Genomic DNA, 17,117 nt, shown 5'->3' on the forward strand with positions numbered 1-17,117 from the left:
TTACACATGTTCCTATGGGACAGTTGTCTCTGGGGCTAGGTGAAGTGTCAGTGCACACGCTGACGCTAGCTTTTGTCCTTTGATTTGGCCTTCACAGCACAAACCTTCCCCAAATCACACAAGCTCGGAACTAAGTGACTTCTGGTCTCCCACCTTTGTGCTGCTCTATCTTCCTGACGCCCGCTACTGCACATGAGCTGGATTCTGCGTACTCAGTGCCGCCTGCGTGTTTCACAGGACGGCTCCTCCAACCAACAGGGTAACCAGCTGCCTCTGCAGCCAGCCTCCCCCGCCGGACATGAGAGGGACTTTTCTTTATGTGACTAAAAGGACGGCTCTCCATCACCCACTGGCAACCCCCACCCCCTGTCCATCGTATTTCCAGCTGCCTAGAGGAAGAGACAGATGCATAAGAGGAAAAGCAGCAAGGATGACAGCTTCACACGGGGTAAAAGAAGCGTGGGGGGCAAGTACCTGGACGGCTGTAGTGCTGGGGTGACCGTGAGGTCGGGGTGTAGCGCCCGAGGCTGACCGACCCGGTGGAGCTTGGGCTGGAGGTCCGGCACTGCTTGTAGGAGCGGTCATCCTGGTCCCCCTGGAGGGGAAGACAGCCTGGTGAACACAGGAGCCGAGAACACCGCCCACCCCTCTCCTGCGCGTCCAGCCTCCACTTGGCTTTTGCTCTCTTGACCCAAGAGGCTGACTCAACTTGGCCCCAAGACGAAGTCCCCTGCAGCTGCCAGGGCACATCTGAGGAGCCAGGTGGGGAGCTGGCCTTGGTGCTGAGCACAGTCCCTGCGCCTGCCGGGTACCGGAGGGCGGGGCTGGGTGAGACCGCCCACCCCTCCATCAGCCCCTCCTTCTGTCTCCAGCTCCCACAGAGGTGGTGGAGGCACCTGGCTCCACCTACATCCTTCAGTTTCCCTCTTGCCCAGTCCTTCCCGGCACCCAAGGCTCCTTTGAACACAGTTTGAGAACCACTGGGATTCTGTATTCTCCCAGCCTTGACAGGTTCTCCCCAGGTGTGGCAGGTAGGAGGAAGCCCATCTCAGGCCCAGGGGCCCAGTTGAGTCAGACCCACAAGCACTGACAACGTAGACTCCATTCAAGCAGGATAAGCGACTGTTTGGGGTGGTCAGAGCTGGTGGCAGGTGGCATGAGATGATGTGGAACCATGACGCGGGGGCAGACAGGCTGCTGGCCTGCCACAGTTTGGCACATTGGTCTGAGGCATGACATGGCCCAGCGTCCTGCATGGGGTGGATGCTGGGGCTTTGCCCTTCAGGCCAGTGTGGGGATAAGCAATGTTGAGAGTCTGGGTCTGGCGCTCACGGCTCCCACGCTTTCCTGCACTCACCTTCCACTTCCCAGGGCTCACTCTTCAGCCGAACCCACTAAGCCACTGTCCCTAAAATTAGCCTGTGCAACCACCTCCACGCTCTGCTCAGGCTAGCCCTCACACCTGCCAGGCCCCACGAGGGCTTCCCCTGAGCCCCTCTGGGCTGGCCCACCCACGGCGATGGGCACTCTCTCCCCTGGGGCGGCTCCAGCCCTGCTGTCCAGGCTCCATCCCTGGGCTTCCTCTGCATAGCCCGCTGGCCAGCTGACATCCTATAGCTGTTCTGTCTCCTTGCTTCGTCTGTGGGGCTCGTGGCCCCACGTGGGTGTGGAAGCTGGGTGCTAGCTGCCCACACACGAGGTCTGGTTGTCTCATTCCCGGACCCCAGGTCTGACGCCCATGCAGACTGGAGTCGGACTGGTGGCTATCCATATCATGGATCAATTTTGAGAAACAGGAAAAAAAAAAGCGGGCTGCTAATTATAAATGCTATTTGATAGAGAAACGCTTTTAGCATGTTTATCTGTGAGGACCCAAGGATACATTGTAAGTCCCACTCGGGGGCGCATGAGGTGGCCCAGACTAAGCCAGCCCCTGGACTTTTTCTCTAAAGGAAGCCATGACTCAGACCTCAGGACACCTGTGTACCAGGTGCCCACACTGCAGGGCCAGCAGACGCACCAGCGAAGCATGCAGAGGGGACATGGTTATAAAAATAACCAGTGCCCAAGAGGCTCTCCAGCTGCGGAGGGCCGTGGCCTGGTGCCACGGCCGGAGGCCCTCCCCGGGAACCTTGGTGGCTATCTTTATGACCCGGGTGGCAGCAGCGTGAGCAAACGGGGCCGGCTGGGGTTGGGCGGTTACCTCTGTCGGCGTTGGCGAGAGCAACTGAGGGGGCTGTGGACACAACACAGAGCAGCTTGTTAGTGCTGGGCCCCAGGGGGTCACTTGAGGACAAGACCACCCAGGCCCAGGCCCATCCACACCATGGGACCCTCCTCCAAACGGAAAGGAACCCCTGCCCCCATGAGACCCGACACAAGCTCCAAAACCTTCTTTTTGGAGAAACATGGTCAATGGCATCACAAGAAAGAGGTTCCCAGGACAGCGTTTTGTGCTGAAGAGCCTGGACCTTATCTCCGTCCTGCCCCATCCCTGCCCCATCCCTGCCCCCACCGCTCTCCCACGAAGACACCTTTCCAAAAGGAAGACGGTGGGTTCAGGACATTGAGTGGCAACATGCTGTGAGCCCATCACACTCGATTTTCTTCAGAAAGGAGAGAAAAGGGGCACAGAGAAAGAGAGGCGCCTCAGGGTTTGGGATGAGGTCCAGTCTGCCTGCGGCAGCATGGGGACCATGGAGAGTGGTGAGCGGCCTCCCCAGCCAGGCACCTCCTGTTCCAGCAGGCGCACACCATCCGCCACAGACAGACGTGTCGCCCAGACTCAGGGAGGCAGTGCATAGCAGAAGGGCTTCTGGACACTGAGCTTCCGGCAGCAAAGCTCACCTGCCGCCTCACACCCGGGAGGCAGGGAGGGAGATGCTGCGGAGAGTTTCTGAGGAGGAGCCCCGGGGGACCAGGCAGTTTTCTCGTACCATTTCCCTCCCCTTAGAATGGAAAGGGGAAAGTGTTTTCCACTCTTCTCATTTCCCAGATGGGGACACTGAGGCTCAGAGGGGCTGGCAGACCTCTGTGCTGCCAGCCTACTGCTCTTCTTACTGCTAGATTCCCGCCCTGGGGATGGATGGCTGGAAGGCCGCAGTTCTAGAGAATCAGGTGAAGTGTTCATCCCTGAGGCCAGCGTCCGCTCAGCTCAGCACCCTGACCCATGTCCTGTGGCTTCCCAGGCCCCACCCATCATTTACCCACAGACAGGCGCCCACAGTAACCACCTCTGAGCAGGATCCCAGCCGAGGCCTGAGAAGGGAGAGTCCTCGGGGTCCCAGGAGATGGGGGATGGACAGGACCCCAAAACCTCACTCTGGACAGTGGCAGGAGCCAGCATGGAGGCAGCAATGACCAAAGTCAGCCACCAGGGGCCCAAGCCCCAGCTCCGCCCCAGGAGCCACACGGCCCTGGCCCAGTGCGTCCTCACTCGGCCTTGTCCTCTCATCTGCCTCCTGGGCAGTCATTCCCCACGTGCTGGGCCATGGGAAGTGGATCTGCACAAAAGCCCAGCGTCAACGCAGAGTGAGAGCGGGCCTGAGGGATGGGTGGTGGCCACGACACCAGGGACAGCGATCGGCCCCTGCAGCAGGGCGTACCTCGCTGTAGCTCTGCCTGTCTCCCACCGAGTGGCTGATGTAGGGTGAGTAGGAGATCATGTCGGGCCGGTCAATGTTGTAGATAGCCTTGTTCTTAGGGAGGGCGGCCAGGTCTCGGTAGTCAAGAATCTCATCGCCCAGCTTCGCCTGCGAGAGGAGAGGAAGAGCGGAGGGGCTGGGTAGACCCACACCTGAGGCAGCAGGCGCTCCGGCAGCCACAGGGAGGACGGCGGGGTCAGTGCCCAGGAGCCGGGTCTGAGCAAAATGGGGCAAAGGGACAAAGGCCTAGGGGCGGGGAAGCCTCGTGGTCATATGGGTCTGCGTCCCCACAGACAGTGAGAACTAGGCCTGTAGTCTAAACACACACTCATCTGTGCATGCGTGCACACATGCAGACATGTGCACACACAGATACCCGTGTGCAGGCACAGGAGACACACATAAATGCACATATATGCGTGCACACAAATACACACTTGGGTGCATACAAACACACAGACATGCATGTACACAAATATGTGTGTGCAGGCATACATGGGTGCACACATAAAGACACACAAACACACATGCCTTTAAATACACACATGATGTATGCATGTGTGCGCACGCACACGCAAACACCCAGCACATGTACATGCAGGCTTGCACACACAAATACATGCATGCATACCTCCATGTATATATGCACACACAGAGAGAACGTGCCTGCCTACAACTGTGGGAGCAGACACACACTCACACCTTCGCCCACCAGCCCCACCAGCATGCACACCCACACAGCCTGTGCCTGCCCTTACGCTCCCACAGACCCACACCTGCAGAAACACCCGTTCACCCTCCCACACACACTGCACACTAGCACACGTGCTAGCGCACAGAGCCTCACCTGCACTACCACCCCCATGTGCACACGCACACGCATCCATGACCACAGTCACACACACGCACGTGTGTGCACACACACTCAGGCCTTTGGAGCACTGATGTTTGACAGACAGCTGGGGTGTCACCTCAGTGGGGTCACTGCAGAGATGCTCACTTGTGGGGCCACCCCGTGTGCTCAGGTGAGGTCCACCTGGCCGCTGGCTCCCCTGTGGCTGGGCTGGCCTTCCCTGCATTATCTGCCGCCCACAGGCTCTGTTGCCCTCGGCCCCTCCTCCCAGCTCTGGGGGCGGACGTGGGTGGGTGGGGTGCATGCTGGGCTCGGACGGGTCCTGGAGCTAGGCAGCAGCCTTGGCAGAAGCACCCCGTGGCCCTTGGCCCTCACAGCAGGGCTGAGGTTCACCCCCAAATATCGGTGTCAGTCCCAGTGTCTCTGCTGCTCGCCCCAGTGTTGACGGGTGTGTACAGTCTGTGATCCCAGCGGAAGAGAGGACACGCATCGCCAGCGCACTCCGGGCACGGCACAGGTCCCAGCGTGGCGGGCGCCTGGGCTCCCGTGCCTCCTGGAGCTGACACACGTGGTTGCCTCTGGCCCCACCATGTCCCCTCTGAGGATTAATCTCAGCCTGGCATGGCCAGCCACAGGCAAAGCTGGCCAGTCTGGCTGCCCCAACCAGCTCGGCTCAACCTCTAAAACCCAGCGAGAACCTTCATCTCAACCCTGGCCTCCCTCAGTGCCCCTGGCCAGGCCGGCACAGACCCTGCCCTCCTCTCTGCCATGGGACTGGCTGTCCCTTCCCAGCCCCAGGCGGCTCCATCTAGGCCCTCACTGCCTGCATCGAGATCCAGCCACAGCCTCCTGGGAGCTGTCCTGCCAGAGTTTTTCCAACAAATATTACCACCAGCAGCAGCAGTGTGACACTATGCACTCCACTCTGGACAGCACTGGGCTGAGCCCATGAAGGGGGCACTCACAGGACCTCCACTTCACAGAGGACAAAACCAGAGACCAGAGGGGTTAGGTAACTTGCCCAGAGTCACACAGCCAGGGAAGAGACACAGGCTATTTGACTCCAGAGCTGTGCTCCCACCGCGACTCTCCCCTCTGCCAAGGCCAGGTCTCTCAAGCTCCAGCTGCATCCACTGTCGTCCAGCTCACAACCTGCGGCAGCCCCTTCCTGGGATGGATGGCATAGCCCTCACTGCAATCCCTGAACGTGGCCCTGATGTTTCCAGCCTGATCATCCTAAGGTGTCTCCTTGTGCCCGCGGTGTGCCAGGCTCAGCCCCCACGCTCCAGCTTTCTTGTCCACCCTGAGGTCCAGAAGCCCCAGTCCACCTCCTCCAGGAAGCCTTCCCTGATCACCCAACTCCAAGGCTCTCATAAGTCACTGGGTACTCAAGATGAACCCTGCTTTTTACTATGTAGGCTGAGAGAGTGAATCCCTGATGTCTTAGAGCTCTGGCAATCCCCTTCAGAGCCCTGGGTAGTGTTTCGAAGACTGGAGTTTACATCCTGAGTCTGTCATTTGTGATTACGATACCCCCTGAGCAATATTTTTGAGCTGCTCCTCTCTGCCTTCAAGAGAAATCTGAACTCAGGCCCCAGGGGGTCTGGCCCTTGTGTATCCGCTTATCCCAGCCTCTTCATCCCCCACCCAAAGCCACTTGTCACACTGAACTCCTGACAGTTGCCCAGTCAGCCAGAGCCCGAAGGCTTGGCACATGCTGTTCCCTCCCTCCAGCATGCCCTTTCCAGGCCTCTTTGCCTGACTCGTCCTCTCTCTGGTCCTTGTAGACTTAGCTGAGGCCTCCCCCTCCAGGGGACCAGCTTGCTCTCCCTCTGCCATCTGGGTTGGTGTTTTTCTCCTTTAAGCAAAGGTGCTGATCTTCGTTGGCGCATCTGTCTCGGTTCCCCCCGCCCTAGCCCACCAGGCCCAGGACTGGTGGCCCCCAGGGGACCAGGGCTCTGATTCCCCATGGAGTCCGTCTCCCTAACTCCAGGCTCGGCATGGCCAAGGTTCTGGGGCAAGCACGCCAAATCGAATTAAAATCAGTCACGCATTAGCCAAGGCTGGGTAGATTCGCTGGGTCTTTTTTGTCTCCCCCCGAAAATTGGGAATACCGCCTGCGCCTTGTCCACCTGCTGGATTTCGTGAACATCAGTACAGCTGTACACACAGGGCAATGCTGCCGTGGGGGCTGGGAGAGGGGGCCGGCATTTACAGGTGCCCACCCTGCCCACCTCTGTCCCTCTGTAGTCACAGCGTTCAGCCGCCCGCTGGCTCTCTCAGCCCTAGGTGCACGGTCAGCAGAGCTTGCCTTGCCCTGGGTTCACCCCGACAGCAGAGATCAGGGAGGCAGCTTGACGATGCCAACTGTCACCAACACGTCCCGGCTCAGAAAGAGGCCTGCTGACCCCTAGCTGGGCGGCTACGTGCAGTGCTCAGGCCTCCCCAGTGTCTGTCCTGCCCGCAGGGCTCACAGATCCGGTCCCTGGTATCTAAGTCCTGGGCGGTTGCTGTGACAACGGGCTACGCTCTCTAATTGGCAGAAGGCCACCAAAGGGGTGTGTGTACAAGTGTTTTCCCTTAGCTTTCTTCTCTCCTGCACTCTCTCCAGCACAGCAAGTAGGAACAGGGAAACGGCCATGTGTGATGCTGCAACTGCAGCATAACCCGGTCAATAACAATGTACCGTAATCTGACAATGCTGCTTTCAGCAATGCCAACTCACTGCTTTAGTGCCACGGTGAAGAAAGGTTACAAACAATACACTCAGTGTGACCCCATTTCGTTAAAAAAAAAAAAAAAAACAAAAAACACATGTCCAGAGAAAAAGAGACCTAACGGGCATACTCCAAAACATGAGCAGTGGCTCCTCTGGCTGGAGGATTAGAAATGGGATTCATTTTTGCCTTTGCATCAATCACTATTTTTTCCTAATAAATGTGGATTACTTTTGTAATAAGGAAAAAAGGTAATGAAAAGATTACTTTAAAAAAACCCCACAGTTTATTGAGAACCGACTGTGTTCATGTTTTATCCTGGGTGCTAAGGTGAATGAGGCACAGCGTCTGGCCACCAGGAGACAGCAGCCACACCACACGGTGAATTCCTGCACCCAGGGGTATCCCTGGGGAGCTGATCTCTTCCTGACCGGGTGCGGGGAGGGAGAGGAAGCTGCATTCGCTGACAACCACCCCACAGCAGATGGGTGCCAGGGGGCTGGCACCCTTCAAAGCATGCTGAGCTGGTGCCTGGACTGGGGACATCGTCCTGAGGTCCTGAGTGTGCCCAGCACTGAGCAGAGTCAGGGCACATTCGGGTGATGGCAGATGCCAGCAGGGAGATGGAAGGAAGAGCAGGGGCAGGGCCTGAGGCCAGGGTGCGCTTGATTGGACTCTTACCTCTTCAGTAAAGGAGTTCTGGCAGGGAAGGCATAGACAGCTCAGTGGTAGAGCGCATGCCTGGTTGAGCTCAATCCCCAGCACAATCATTAAAACGAAACAAAACAACTAATTACCTTCCCCACCCTGAGACAAAGCAAAGCGAAAGAAAGAAATCCCATGGATGTGCACTGCCCGCTGGTGCTGACACCATGATTTGGGAGGGACAGCCACGGAGCTCTGGCCTGTAGCCTGCCTGGCCCCGGGGGAAGGTGGGATGTGGCCAGGCTGGGTGCTGGCCATGGTGCTGGAGTCCCTGTGTTGGAACCGGATGCCTGTCCTCTTCTGGTGGCTCCGTGGCTTAGAGGAGGCTGTGACACAGAGCAGCTTTGGCACCTGTCTGAGCTGCAGCTGAGAAGTGGGAGGCTGAGAGACAGGAGGAGGCAGCATGGCACACTCTTTGCACCCAGTAGTCAAGGCACCTCCGTTGTGTCAAACTGGGAACTAGCGGTTCAGGTTCAGGAGACTGGATATTAATTTGCCTGAAGCCTTCTGTTTAAAACTGGACTCTAGTGCACATGTATTCGTTGAGCAAGAAGTTTACCTGTTCTGGGATGGTGCAACCAGCTGGGCTCCGCCTCGCTTGAAGGCACACGCAGCCGGCAGGGAAACTTCTTTGCACTGGTGGTTCCTTGGCAAGCTCGTGTTCCCCAAGGGTGGGGACGCCATGTGAGCCGATCAAGGGGCGTGGACTTGGCTGTGCCTAGAACCACCTGGTGGAAGAAGGGGCCCAGCAGGGCTGGTTTTCAGCGCCCTGCATGCTTTGGGGGTGACAGAGACCCGGGCTCAGAGCCCAGCTCCACTGCTTACTGCTATACAACCTTTAAAGTAACAGCAACCCAGAGGCCGGTGTCCCCGCTCACTGCACAGCCATGTGGTCACTGCGGTACCTAAGCCCCCTGCAAACACCAGTTTCTTATAACAATAACAGCTCGTGTTTACTGAGCAGTTACCTCAGCAAAGCCGCTACTGTCTGTGGACCCGGTCACACCGGGCTCGGTGCTGACTGCTTCACAGACGCTGTCTCACTCATGCAACAACATTCATTATTATTGTTGCTCACGATGAGGATGGCATCATGGGTTGAATCATGTCCCCCTGAACTTGTATGTTGAAGCCCTAGCCCCCAGCACCTCAGAATGTAACTATATTAGGAGACAGGCTTTTAAAGAAGTAATTAAGGTAAAATGAGGTCATTACGGTGGGCCCTGGTCCCATATGCCTGGGGTCCTTCTGAGAGGAGGAGATTAGGACACAGACACGCACAGAGGGATGCCCATGTGAGGACGCAGGGAGAAGACGGCTGCCTACATGCCCAGGAGAGAGGCCTCAGGAGAAGCTGAACCTCCCGACACCCTGACTCAGACTCCCGGCCTCCAGGACTGTGAGAAGATGCATTTCTGTGGTTTAAGCCCCCTGGTCGGCGATGCTTGTTACGGCGCCCCCAGCAGATGGGCATCGATGTCGTAACAGTAATCCCAGCAGGTATTTCCTGAGTCCTCTGTCTGGGCCCAGAGCTGTGTCCCAGGGCCTCCCACTCTACCCTGGTGGCCCTGGGCAGCAGATGCTGTGGGTCCCCAGGTACAGGTGAGGTCCCAGAGGCTCAGAGAGGCTAACACCTCGCCCAAGGGCACACAGCTGGTCTGATGACTTCATGCTGCATCTCTGGGCCTCTGGGTTTGCATTTGCAAAGGGCCATCCTGCAATTCACTCTCCAGACCAGAATGTTTGTTATCATTCTCCATCAGAATCAGGGTTGGGAGTGGCCCTGTGTCCAACCAGAACAAGAGTTTCTGGGCTGAAAAGCGGCATTGAGAGCATGAATCTGATACCCAATGAGTTAGAGGAAAACAAAGTCCTGGCCAGGGGGTCAGGGTGGGGGATGGGGGAGTTGACTGGTCCGGAGGCTGTCCTTCAGCGGTGGAGCTGGACCAGGACGCCCAGTCCAGGGCTCGCCCCCTCCCCCCAGACCTCACCCTGTGCCCCAGGCTCTTCCCCAGACAGTAAAGTTTGCTACTTAGACAAGCAAATTAGCAAATAATTGTAACAACCTTCCATTTATAACCCCACGGTCCAGGGGTAATTGCCACGAACAATTAGTTAAAATGTTCCCAAACATTTTTATATTTGTACGAGTGCATGCACACACACACACACACACTCGCCATACACACGTACATATGCACACACGCACACACAGAGTAACGGACATGGGATCACATGACATGTTATCCTCAACATGCTTCTTCTAGGGCCACGTTAGGAACACTTGCCACAGCAACAGGACAGATCTGCACCGTCATTCGTGAAGTGTGCCCGGGCATTACTCATTCAGCCCAGTCCAGGCTGCAGGACGCAGACACCATGCCATTCACGCCACTGTGAGCACAGCTGGGGGCACGCCTCTCTGTGCACCTGTTGCCACATAACGGGGCAGCCGCTGGGTGGCACAACATGTGCTCCTCAAAGGCTCCAGGTCAGCCTCAGAGTCTGCATCAGTCTTCCAGCAGCAGGGACGGGAGAGCTGGCCCCACCCCGCGAGGAGGCCCAGCCCCAAGGACACGCTCAGCAACCACCCCAGGCCCCTCGTCCCCTCCCCACACTCCACAGAAGGAACCCAACTTACATAGATCACGCGGCTCGGGGACCCGGAGGCGCTGGATGCAGGTACAGAAATGATGCTCTCTGAAGAAGTTCTGGTTTCCTGGAAAAGGAGGAGACAGGCGGAGACTGAAGCAGACTCTGTCGACATGAAGACCCTTTCAGAGGCAATTATTACGAGTCACACGCCGACAGAGAGGCTGGCTCCCGAGAGGCTTCTTTTTATTTGCAGGTTGAAAGAATTCTTAAAATAAACACGTAGGCTAAAATAAACAATGGGAAAGCTGTAATTGGAAGACACAGCAGGTGACACTGGCTGAAAACAAAGCAGGACCACTCTCGGTGCCGCCAGAGACACTTCCACGATGACCAAGCTCTCAGGCGCCAAAATCATCTGTTTTTCGGAGGGTGGGAGCAAGTGATGCTTTTTCAATGATTCCGTGTGCTCCGCCAGCAATGGCCACCTCTCTTACCCAGAATTTCGCTACCCAGAAATTCGTTGCCCAGAAACGTTTACCTCGTAACGACGTCCACCTCTATTACAGTGGCCGTGTTGCAGCTCATTCCGCCAGCCGGGGCTTTGTTGTCTGACTTGGCGGCTGTCACATCTGTGACCGGCTTCTCCAATGCCCGCTGCTGCTGGGACCCATTCCCACCTCTCTTCCCTCCCCGCCGCAACTCCTGCAGCCCTGAGGGCACCGTTTCCCAGATCGTCCACCTCCTTTGCTCCCTGAGTCAAGCCCCCATCTCTGTGTGGACTCAGTCTTCCTCCAGCTCCCACCCTACAAGCTTTGCCTGTGCCCATCCCCACCTGGAGGCGTGGCCTGGCAGCTCCTGGACCCTCTCCTGGTCCAGCCCTCACTGCTGGGACCACTTACTTGCCTAACTTTCCACGCCTCCCACTGCCCCCGTCTAAATGGAACCCATCTCCACGAAGGGCATCCCTCTGCCCACCTGTTCACAGCTTCTCTCTTGTCTAATCAGACCCCTTCCCCCCACCCCCTGGAACTCTGCCCAGCCCGTTTCATGGTCCACACCCGCTGCAGCGGTGCTAGCAGCCAGGGAGGGGCTGCATGATGAACGGAACTGTGTCCCTCCAAAACTCATATGTTTAAGTCTTAACTCCCCAGAATCCTAGAATGTGACTGTATTTGGAAATAGGACATTAAAAGATGTAATTAAATTAAAATAGGGTCTTTAGGGCAGGCCTGCCTCTAATCTGACTGGCGTCCTTATAAGAAGAGGACACTGATACGCACAGAGGGATGACGTGTGGGGACACAGGGAGAAGACAGCCGTCTACACGCCAAGGAGAGGGGCCTCAGGAGAAACCAGCCTTGCTGGTACCTTGAACTGGGACTTCCAGCCTCCAGGACTGTGAGAGACTCATTTCTGCTGTGCAAGCCCCCGGTCTGTGGCATTTTATACAGCAGCACCAGGACGTTGGCATCTGCCATGGAGCCCCCCTCCCCTCCCCTCCCAGCGGACGACCGCTCCAGCTGCTCCTACACTCAGCACAACACCAGCGAGGATGGGACGACAGGACCGGACAGGAGGCCGACACGGCAGTGGGAGGGACAGACCTGGAAGGCAGAGGGGGTGGTGCCCGGATAAACCTGACTGCACACCTGGCTCTGCATCTAGAAAGGAAAGAGAAGAGGGAGAGGGCGTGATGCTCCTGGGTCAACTCTGCGCTCAGCCACTCATCGGCGCCGGTCCATCCTCTCTCCTTGTCCCCCGTCATCGCCCCAGCATCCTCCTCGAGGCCTGCCCTGCTGCCCCTGGGCCCCTCGGCCCAGCTACACATGTGGGATGGGGCGTCGACTCGGGGGTCTGCCTGTCCCCTCAGACCACAGGCTTGTAAAGGCCGGCAGGGGCTGGGGTCCCCCGAGGAGCTGAGCCTGACCCCATGTGCAGTCCTGAGGCTCGGCCACCCCCAGTAAGATGTGACGCCATGCGACGTTGCAAAGGTGACAGTGTCATCTGAGGAAGGTAACACAGGGCCTGTCTTTCTCGCTGTCCCTGTGGCCAGGTCGCCTACTTTCCTAGGCAAAAATGATGTATGTACACATTTAAGCCTCTGAGTCTCAGCTTCCTTCTCTGTGAAGTGCAAACACCTGCCTGAAAGGCACCGTCTATTTCTGAAGACTCGGAGACCTGGCCTGGCCCTTGCTTGGCACTGAGAAACCATCCTTACTTTTACTTCAATTCAAGTCATTCTTCCTGCTCACAGTGGGAAGCCCCTTGTTTGCAAAGCAGACTGGCATTGGGTGTTTTGAAAGAAAAGTGCCCAGACGCTGAGAACTGCAGACCAAGACTGTCCCCCAGCCCTGAGGGATGCTTCCTGGCACAGGTGGGGCGGCCCTGGGGTTATTACCAGCATGACCTTGAGAGGTGGGGGTGGGGTCTGGGTCTGCTATGGAACGTTTCGGGGCGCCGGGCAGGCAGCAGGGCGGCTGCACGCTGCCCCTCTCCCTGTGCCCAGCTCTCAGCCCAGGAGAGGAGCAGTGCACCTGCCGCGTCCTCGCAGGGCGGGGAGCCCAGACGTGAGGGGGCCGAGCCGGGAGGCCTGGGCTCTCCCTCACTTCCTCCCTACGCTGACTCTGGTTCGCTCAAAGGAGACTCACAACCAATCTTAATACCCAGCTGTGCTCCCTGGGGCCTTGTTCATACCGGCAAAGGGCCGGGCCGCTCAGCCAGCCCCGGGCAGCTCTGTCCTATGACAGCACCTGCCTCATTAAGGTCACACACGAGCCCAGTGGACACCATGTGAGAAGTCAACACCCACTTATCTCCATATTAAAGCTGAGGATCTGAGGCTCAGAGAGGGCTAGTGATTTGCCCATGGTCACACAGCTGGGCAGAGGCAGGGCCAACTCCAACACCAGCGCTTGCTCTCCCATCCGGCTCTGAAACCCTCATTCAATTCCTAGCAGATTGCTGGCTCCTCAGACTTGGGATGCAGAGCCAGAGAAGGGCTGGGCCCTGTGGCCCACCTCCCGCCCACCTATCAAGTCTCAGCTTCAGGAAACTGGCCTCTTCCTCTCCCTCCCCCATCCAGGCCCATCCAGCTGGCCCCGTCCCTCCCACTGTCACAGGCAAGCATCTTGCACCCTGAAGCCTGCCCACCCCACATCTGTCTCCCCACCGCCGCTGCCCCAATGATGGGAGAGCCTGTAGGGCAGGGGCCTGCCGGTCTATTTATCTGTGCATTCCTGGCACCCAGTCTGGAAGGTGCTCAGTGGCTGTGAGGTGAATGACCATACGCGCCAATGCCCAGCACACTTAGGATGGGCAGTTAGGACCACAGTCTTTTGATGGTTCCCCCCAGGGCATCCTCGGCAGATGTGCATCCTCGTCCTGGGGAGCATCCGTCCCCCTCTGGGGGTGGGGCAGGGCCTGCACTGAGGGAGACCTTCCAGGCAGCGAGAAAGGAGTGCCCTCCATCCCTTGGCTTGGCCTTGCACAGGCCCTGGTGCTGGCCCCTGTTGCTGGAGCAACCGGAGGCAGGGATGGAGCTGGCTCCTGGGCATCCCAGAGCCTGCTGGGCCTGGCATGAGGGGCACCAGGTAGGTGACTGCTGAGTGGCCCTCGAGACCGGTGAGTGAGCTCTCACCTGGACTGCTAGGTCACAGTGGGGCCACGTCCACCTGGAGGCGGGACTCAGAGCTAGAGACATCAGCCCCGCTGTACTTCTTAGGGGGCTGACCGCCCACCGAGCCGGCCCCACAGGGCCGCCCGGAGCTGGCCGGGTCTGGCTGGTTCACGCTTGTAAACTGACTCGCGCGCAATGAACAACACAGAGAAGTGCACCTCTCTCCCTCTGCCCAGGCTGGGAGCGGCCGGCTGGCCAGGAGAGCTCTCTCCACGGGGACGAGCGCCCGGGGAAAGCCATCCGTGCCGCCCGGCCCCTCGCTTCCTGGCGCCGCCCATTCTCACCTCCTCCCGGGTGAGGCAGAGGCGGCTCTGGGGGCGGGGGTGGGGGCGGGGCTGGGTCTTGGGCAGCGGGGGTGGAACAAGGGACAAGCAGGGCGTGACCAGGGCCTGGATCCCGTCCCAGGACACAGAGGGGCAGGCCCAGAGCAGCACCAGCCCAGGCCGCAGCACTAAGAGGGTAGCTGCTCTCGGGCTGCCGGCCTCTGCCCCAAATGTTCCCAAAGCATCTGTGAAAATGGGTCCAGGAAGCCAACTCCGGCCGCCCGGCCGCCAGCACCCAGCGTCCAGAGGGCCTCCCGCTGCTGGGCCCATGGCCTGTGGTCATCACAGGCTGGCGTCCGGGCTGAGGGCAGAGGTTGTTGCTGCTGCCCGGCCTGGACGGAGCGGGCTCCCGGCAGCCCCGAGGCCAGCCGACAGCGGGTCCAGAATCCAGGAGCTGGCGCCGGCCACCCTGACCTGGTTAGGGGAGGACCCTGGGCATGTGGCCCTCCTCCATGGAGCCCTCCTGCCCTGACCCAGGGCCACCTTTCCCCAGGTCTCCGTGCCATGCCAGGTGTAGTAGGAGGGTCCTCGTGGCTCTCCGACATGACGTCCATGTGTGTCCACCTGTTCCTGCCTCTACCAGGAGCAGCTGGGGACACGACTTGTGACTCGGCCACCTTGGCGCCCCAGGCCGAGAACGGGGCTTGGCACAACCAGACCCTCAAGGAAGTTCTGCTGAATGAATGAATCATGAATGAGTGGATGCAGGAAAAGGTGTGTGTGTGGGGGGGTGGGCTTCCAAACCCACTGAAATCGATTGCTAAAGAAAGTGGGAGAATTTCCCTCTGTTTGGTTCTTTCAGAACAGGCTTAGTAAGGGTCCACTGAATTGGGTTGGGTCCCACCCACTCTGAGGGGGCTGGTATGAGGAGGGTCCCCTCCGCCAGTCCGTACCCTGTCACATCTTCTAGGTTCATCAAAGTGCACGAGATGGATCTCTGTCCAGCCCCACCAGGAATTCCCAAACCCTGAGCAACCGCAGTGTCTGCTGGGTCTGGGGACAGGCTGACACCTGGCTTTCAGCTCAGGTTTGCTGCTCTGGATCTGCCCACACCACACAGCCAAGGGCGAGGGGGCTCCCCTGGCTCCCGCAGTAAATGTATTACTGAAGGGCTCAGCGGACAGAACCCACGTCAACAGTAAAGAGCAAAGCACCCCCAGTAGCAGACTCCGCCCCTTTCCCGGGGGCAGAGTTCCTCTGGGCACCAGTCCCTCCTGTAAACGCAGCTACCGGAGAGTCTCAGGGGGCCGCTGAGGCCCCCGGGTTGGCTTGCCCCCCACACTCTCCCTGGGAGCCCTGCCTGATTCTCCAGCCTCCACTCCTCTCAGCCACCCCTGGGGACCCAGTTCACCTCAGTGTCTTCACCTGAAACTGCGGGTGGCACAGCAACCCCCAGCCCCCCGCAAAGGGATTCTGAGCATCGCACGGGCTTGGCTCCTGGGGCTGGGGGCTCCCTGGCTCCTGTAGTGCCTGATGGAGCAGAGCTGGCTGAGACGCGTCTTCTCCGGGGGCCTGTGGTCCCCCGGGCTGTAGTTTACCCCTAGAGTCACCTCCTTCCTTTATTTGACAAACACTTGAGTGTGTCACATGCCAGGACTTGAGCCAGGAGCCAAGAATTCAGGACAGAGAGACAGGAGCATTGCCCCCAGGCTCCGAGGGAAGGGGCAGCTAGAGGTGTGAGCTGAGGATGTAGGGAGTGGGAGGATTCAGCAAAGTCCTCAGGGGCTGACATTCTAGATGAGTCTTAAAGGACCCAGAGAAGGAGTTGGCCAGGAGGCATGGTCACAAGAGGGCATTGCTGAGGGACGGGACAGGTTTGGAAGATGCTGGGGAGAAAGGGTGGGCAAGGTGCTGGGCAGAGGTGCACCAGCATGGGGGCAGCGGGACTCCTCCCCTGCTCACTGCACCGCCACCCCAGCCCAAAGGAACATGCCTTGTTCCTGCCTCAGGGCCTTTGCACAAGCCTCTACCTTGCCTGGAACCCTCTACCCCTTCCTGTCTTCAGGGCTGGCACCGTCTCATCTTCCAGGCCTAGCTCCAGCTCAGTCCTCTGGAGGCCACCCCCACCCTCACCATCCCAGGTCAAGTTGGTCCTTCCCTGCTGTTCCACCTGGCCAGCTGTTGTGACATTATTTGCCTGTTTAGGCATTGATTTCTTTCTCTCTCTGGAAAGCCAGCCCCAGGAGGGCCAGGTACACGCCTGCCTCCTTCCTCATGTTGCACCTCCTGCCTGGCGCCCAGCAGGGCCTCTGAGGGGTGAAGAACTTGGCCAGGCCATTGCCTTCACTTCTGGAAGGTGATCTGTGTCACACTCGATAGGCTGTCTTTGTTTAAGTCGGGCATGAGCCACACCCAAAAGTCCTGGGGTGGGGCTGGCTATGCCACACCAACCGTGTGATTTGGGTGGTCTTGGCTCATGTCACCCAGAGTGAAATCAACCACATGGCAACCCACCAACCAACCCATCAACAGAGCCCCCGTAAGATCTCTGGACGTGGACCTTCCCTGATTGGCAACGCTCAGGGCACGCTGTCACTCACTGATGCTGGGAGGTGCCAAGTCCTGACTCCGTGGGGAGGGGACAGTGGCACCGTGTGTTTGGAC

The 17,117-nt window shown here is 58.6% G+C and overlaps 1 protein-coding gene across 19 annotated transcripts in view; it reads right to left on the reverse strand.

Annotated features, from left to right (window-relative positions):
- Positions 1-17,117, reverse strand: part of ABLIM2 (actin binding LIM protein family member 2) — a 139,261-nt gene that overhangs the window by 44,529 nt on the left and 77,615 nt on the right. For 7 of the 19 annotated variants that reach the window (XM_064488402.1, XM_064488356.1, XM_064488372.1 and 4 more), the window contains 5 exons: positions 12,119-12,175; positions 10,561-10,638; positions 3,606-3,752; positions 2,204-2,236; positions 475-595 (listed from right to left, as the gene is read on the reverse strand). In XM_064488402.1, coding sequence (XP_064344472.1) covers positions 475-595; positions 2,204-2,236; positions 3,606-3,752; positions 10,561-10,638; positions 12,119-12,175 — 436 coding nt within the window. The remainder of the gene's footprint in view (positions 1-474; positions 596-2,203; positions 2,237-3,605; positions 3,753-10,560; positions 10,639-12,118; positions 12,176-17,117) is intronic. The other 12 variants (XM_064488406.1, XM_064488381.1, XM_064488368.1 and 9 more) reach the window with 3 other exon arrangements.

Source organism: Camelus dromedarius, chromosome 1 (assembly GCF_036321535.1).
Source record: "Camelus dromedarius isolate mCamDro1 chromosome 1, mCamDro1.pat, whole genome shotgun sequence".
Taxonomy (NCBI): Eukaryota; Metazoa; Chordata; class Mammalia; order Artiodactyla; family Camelidae; genus Camelus; species Camelus dromedarius.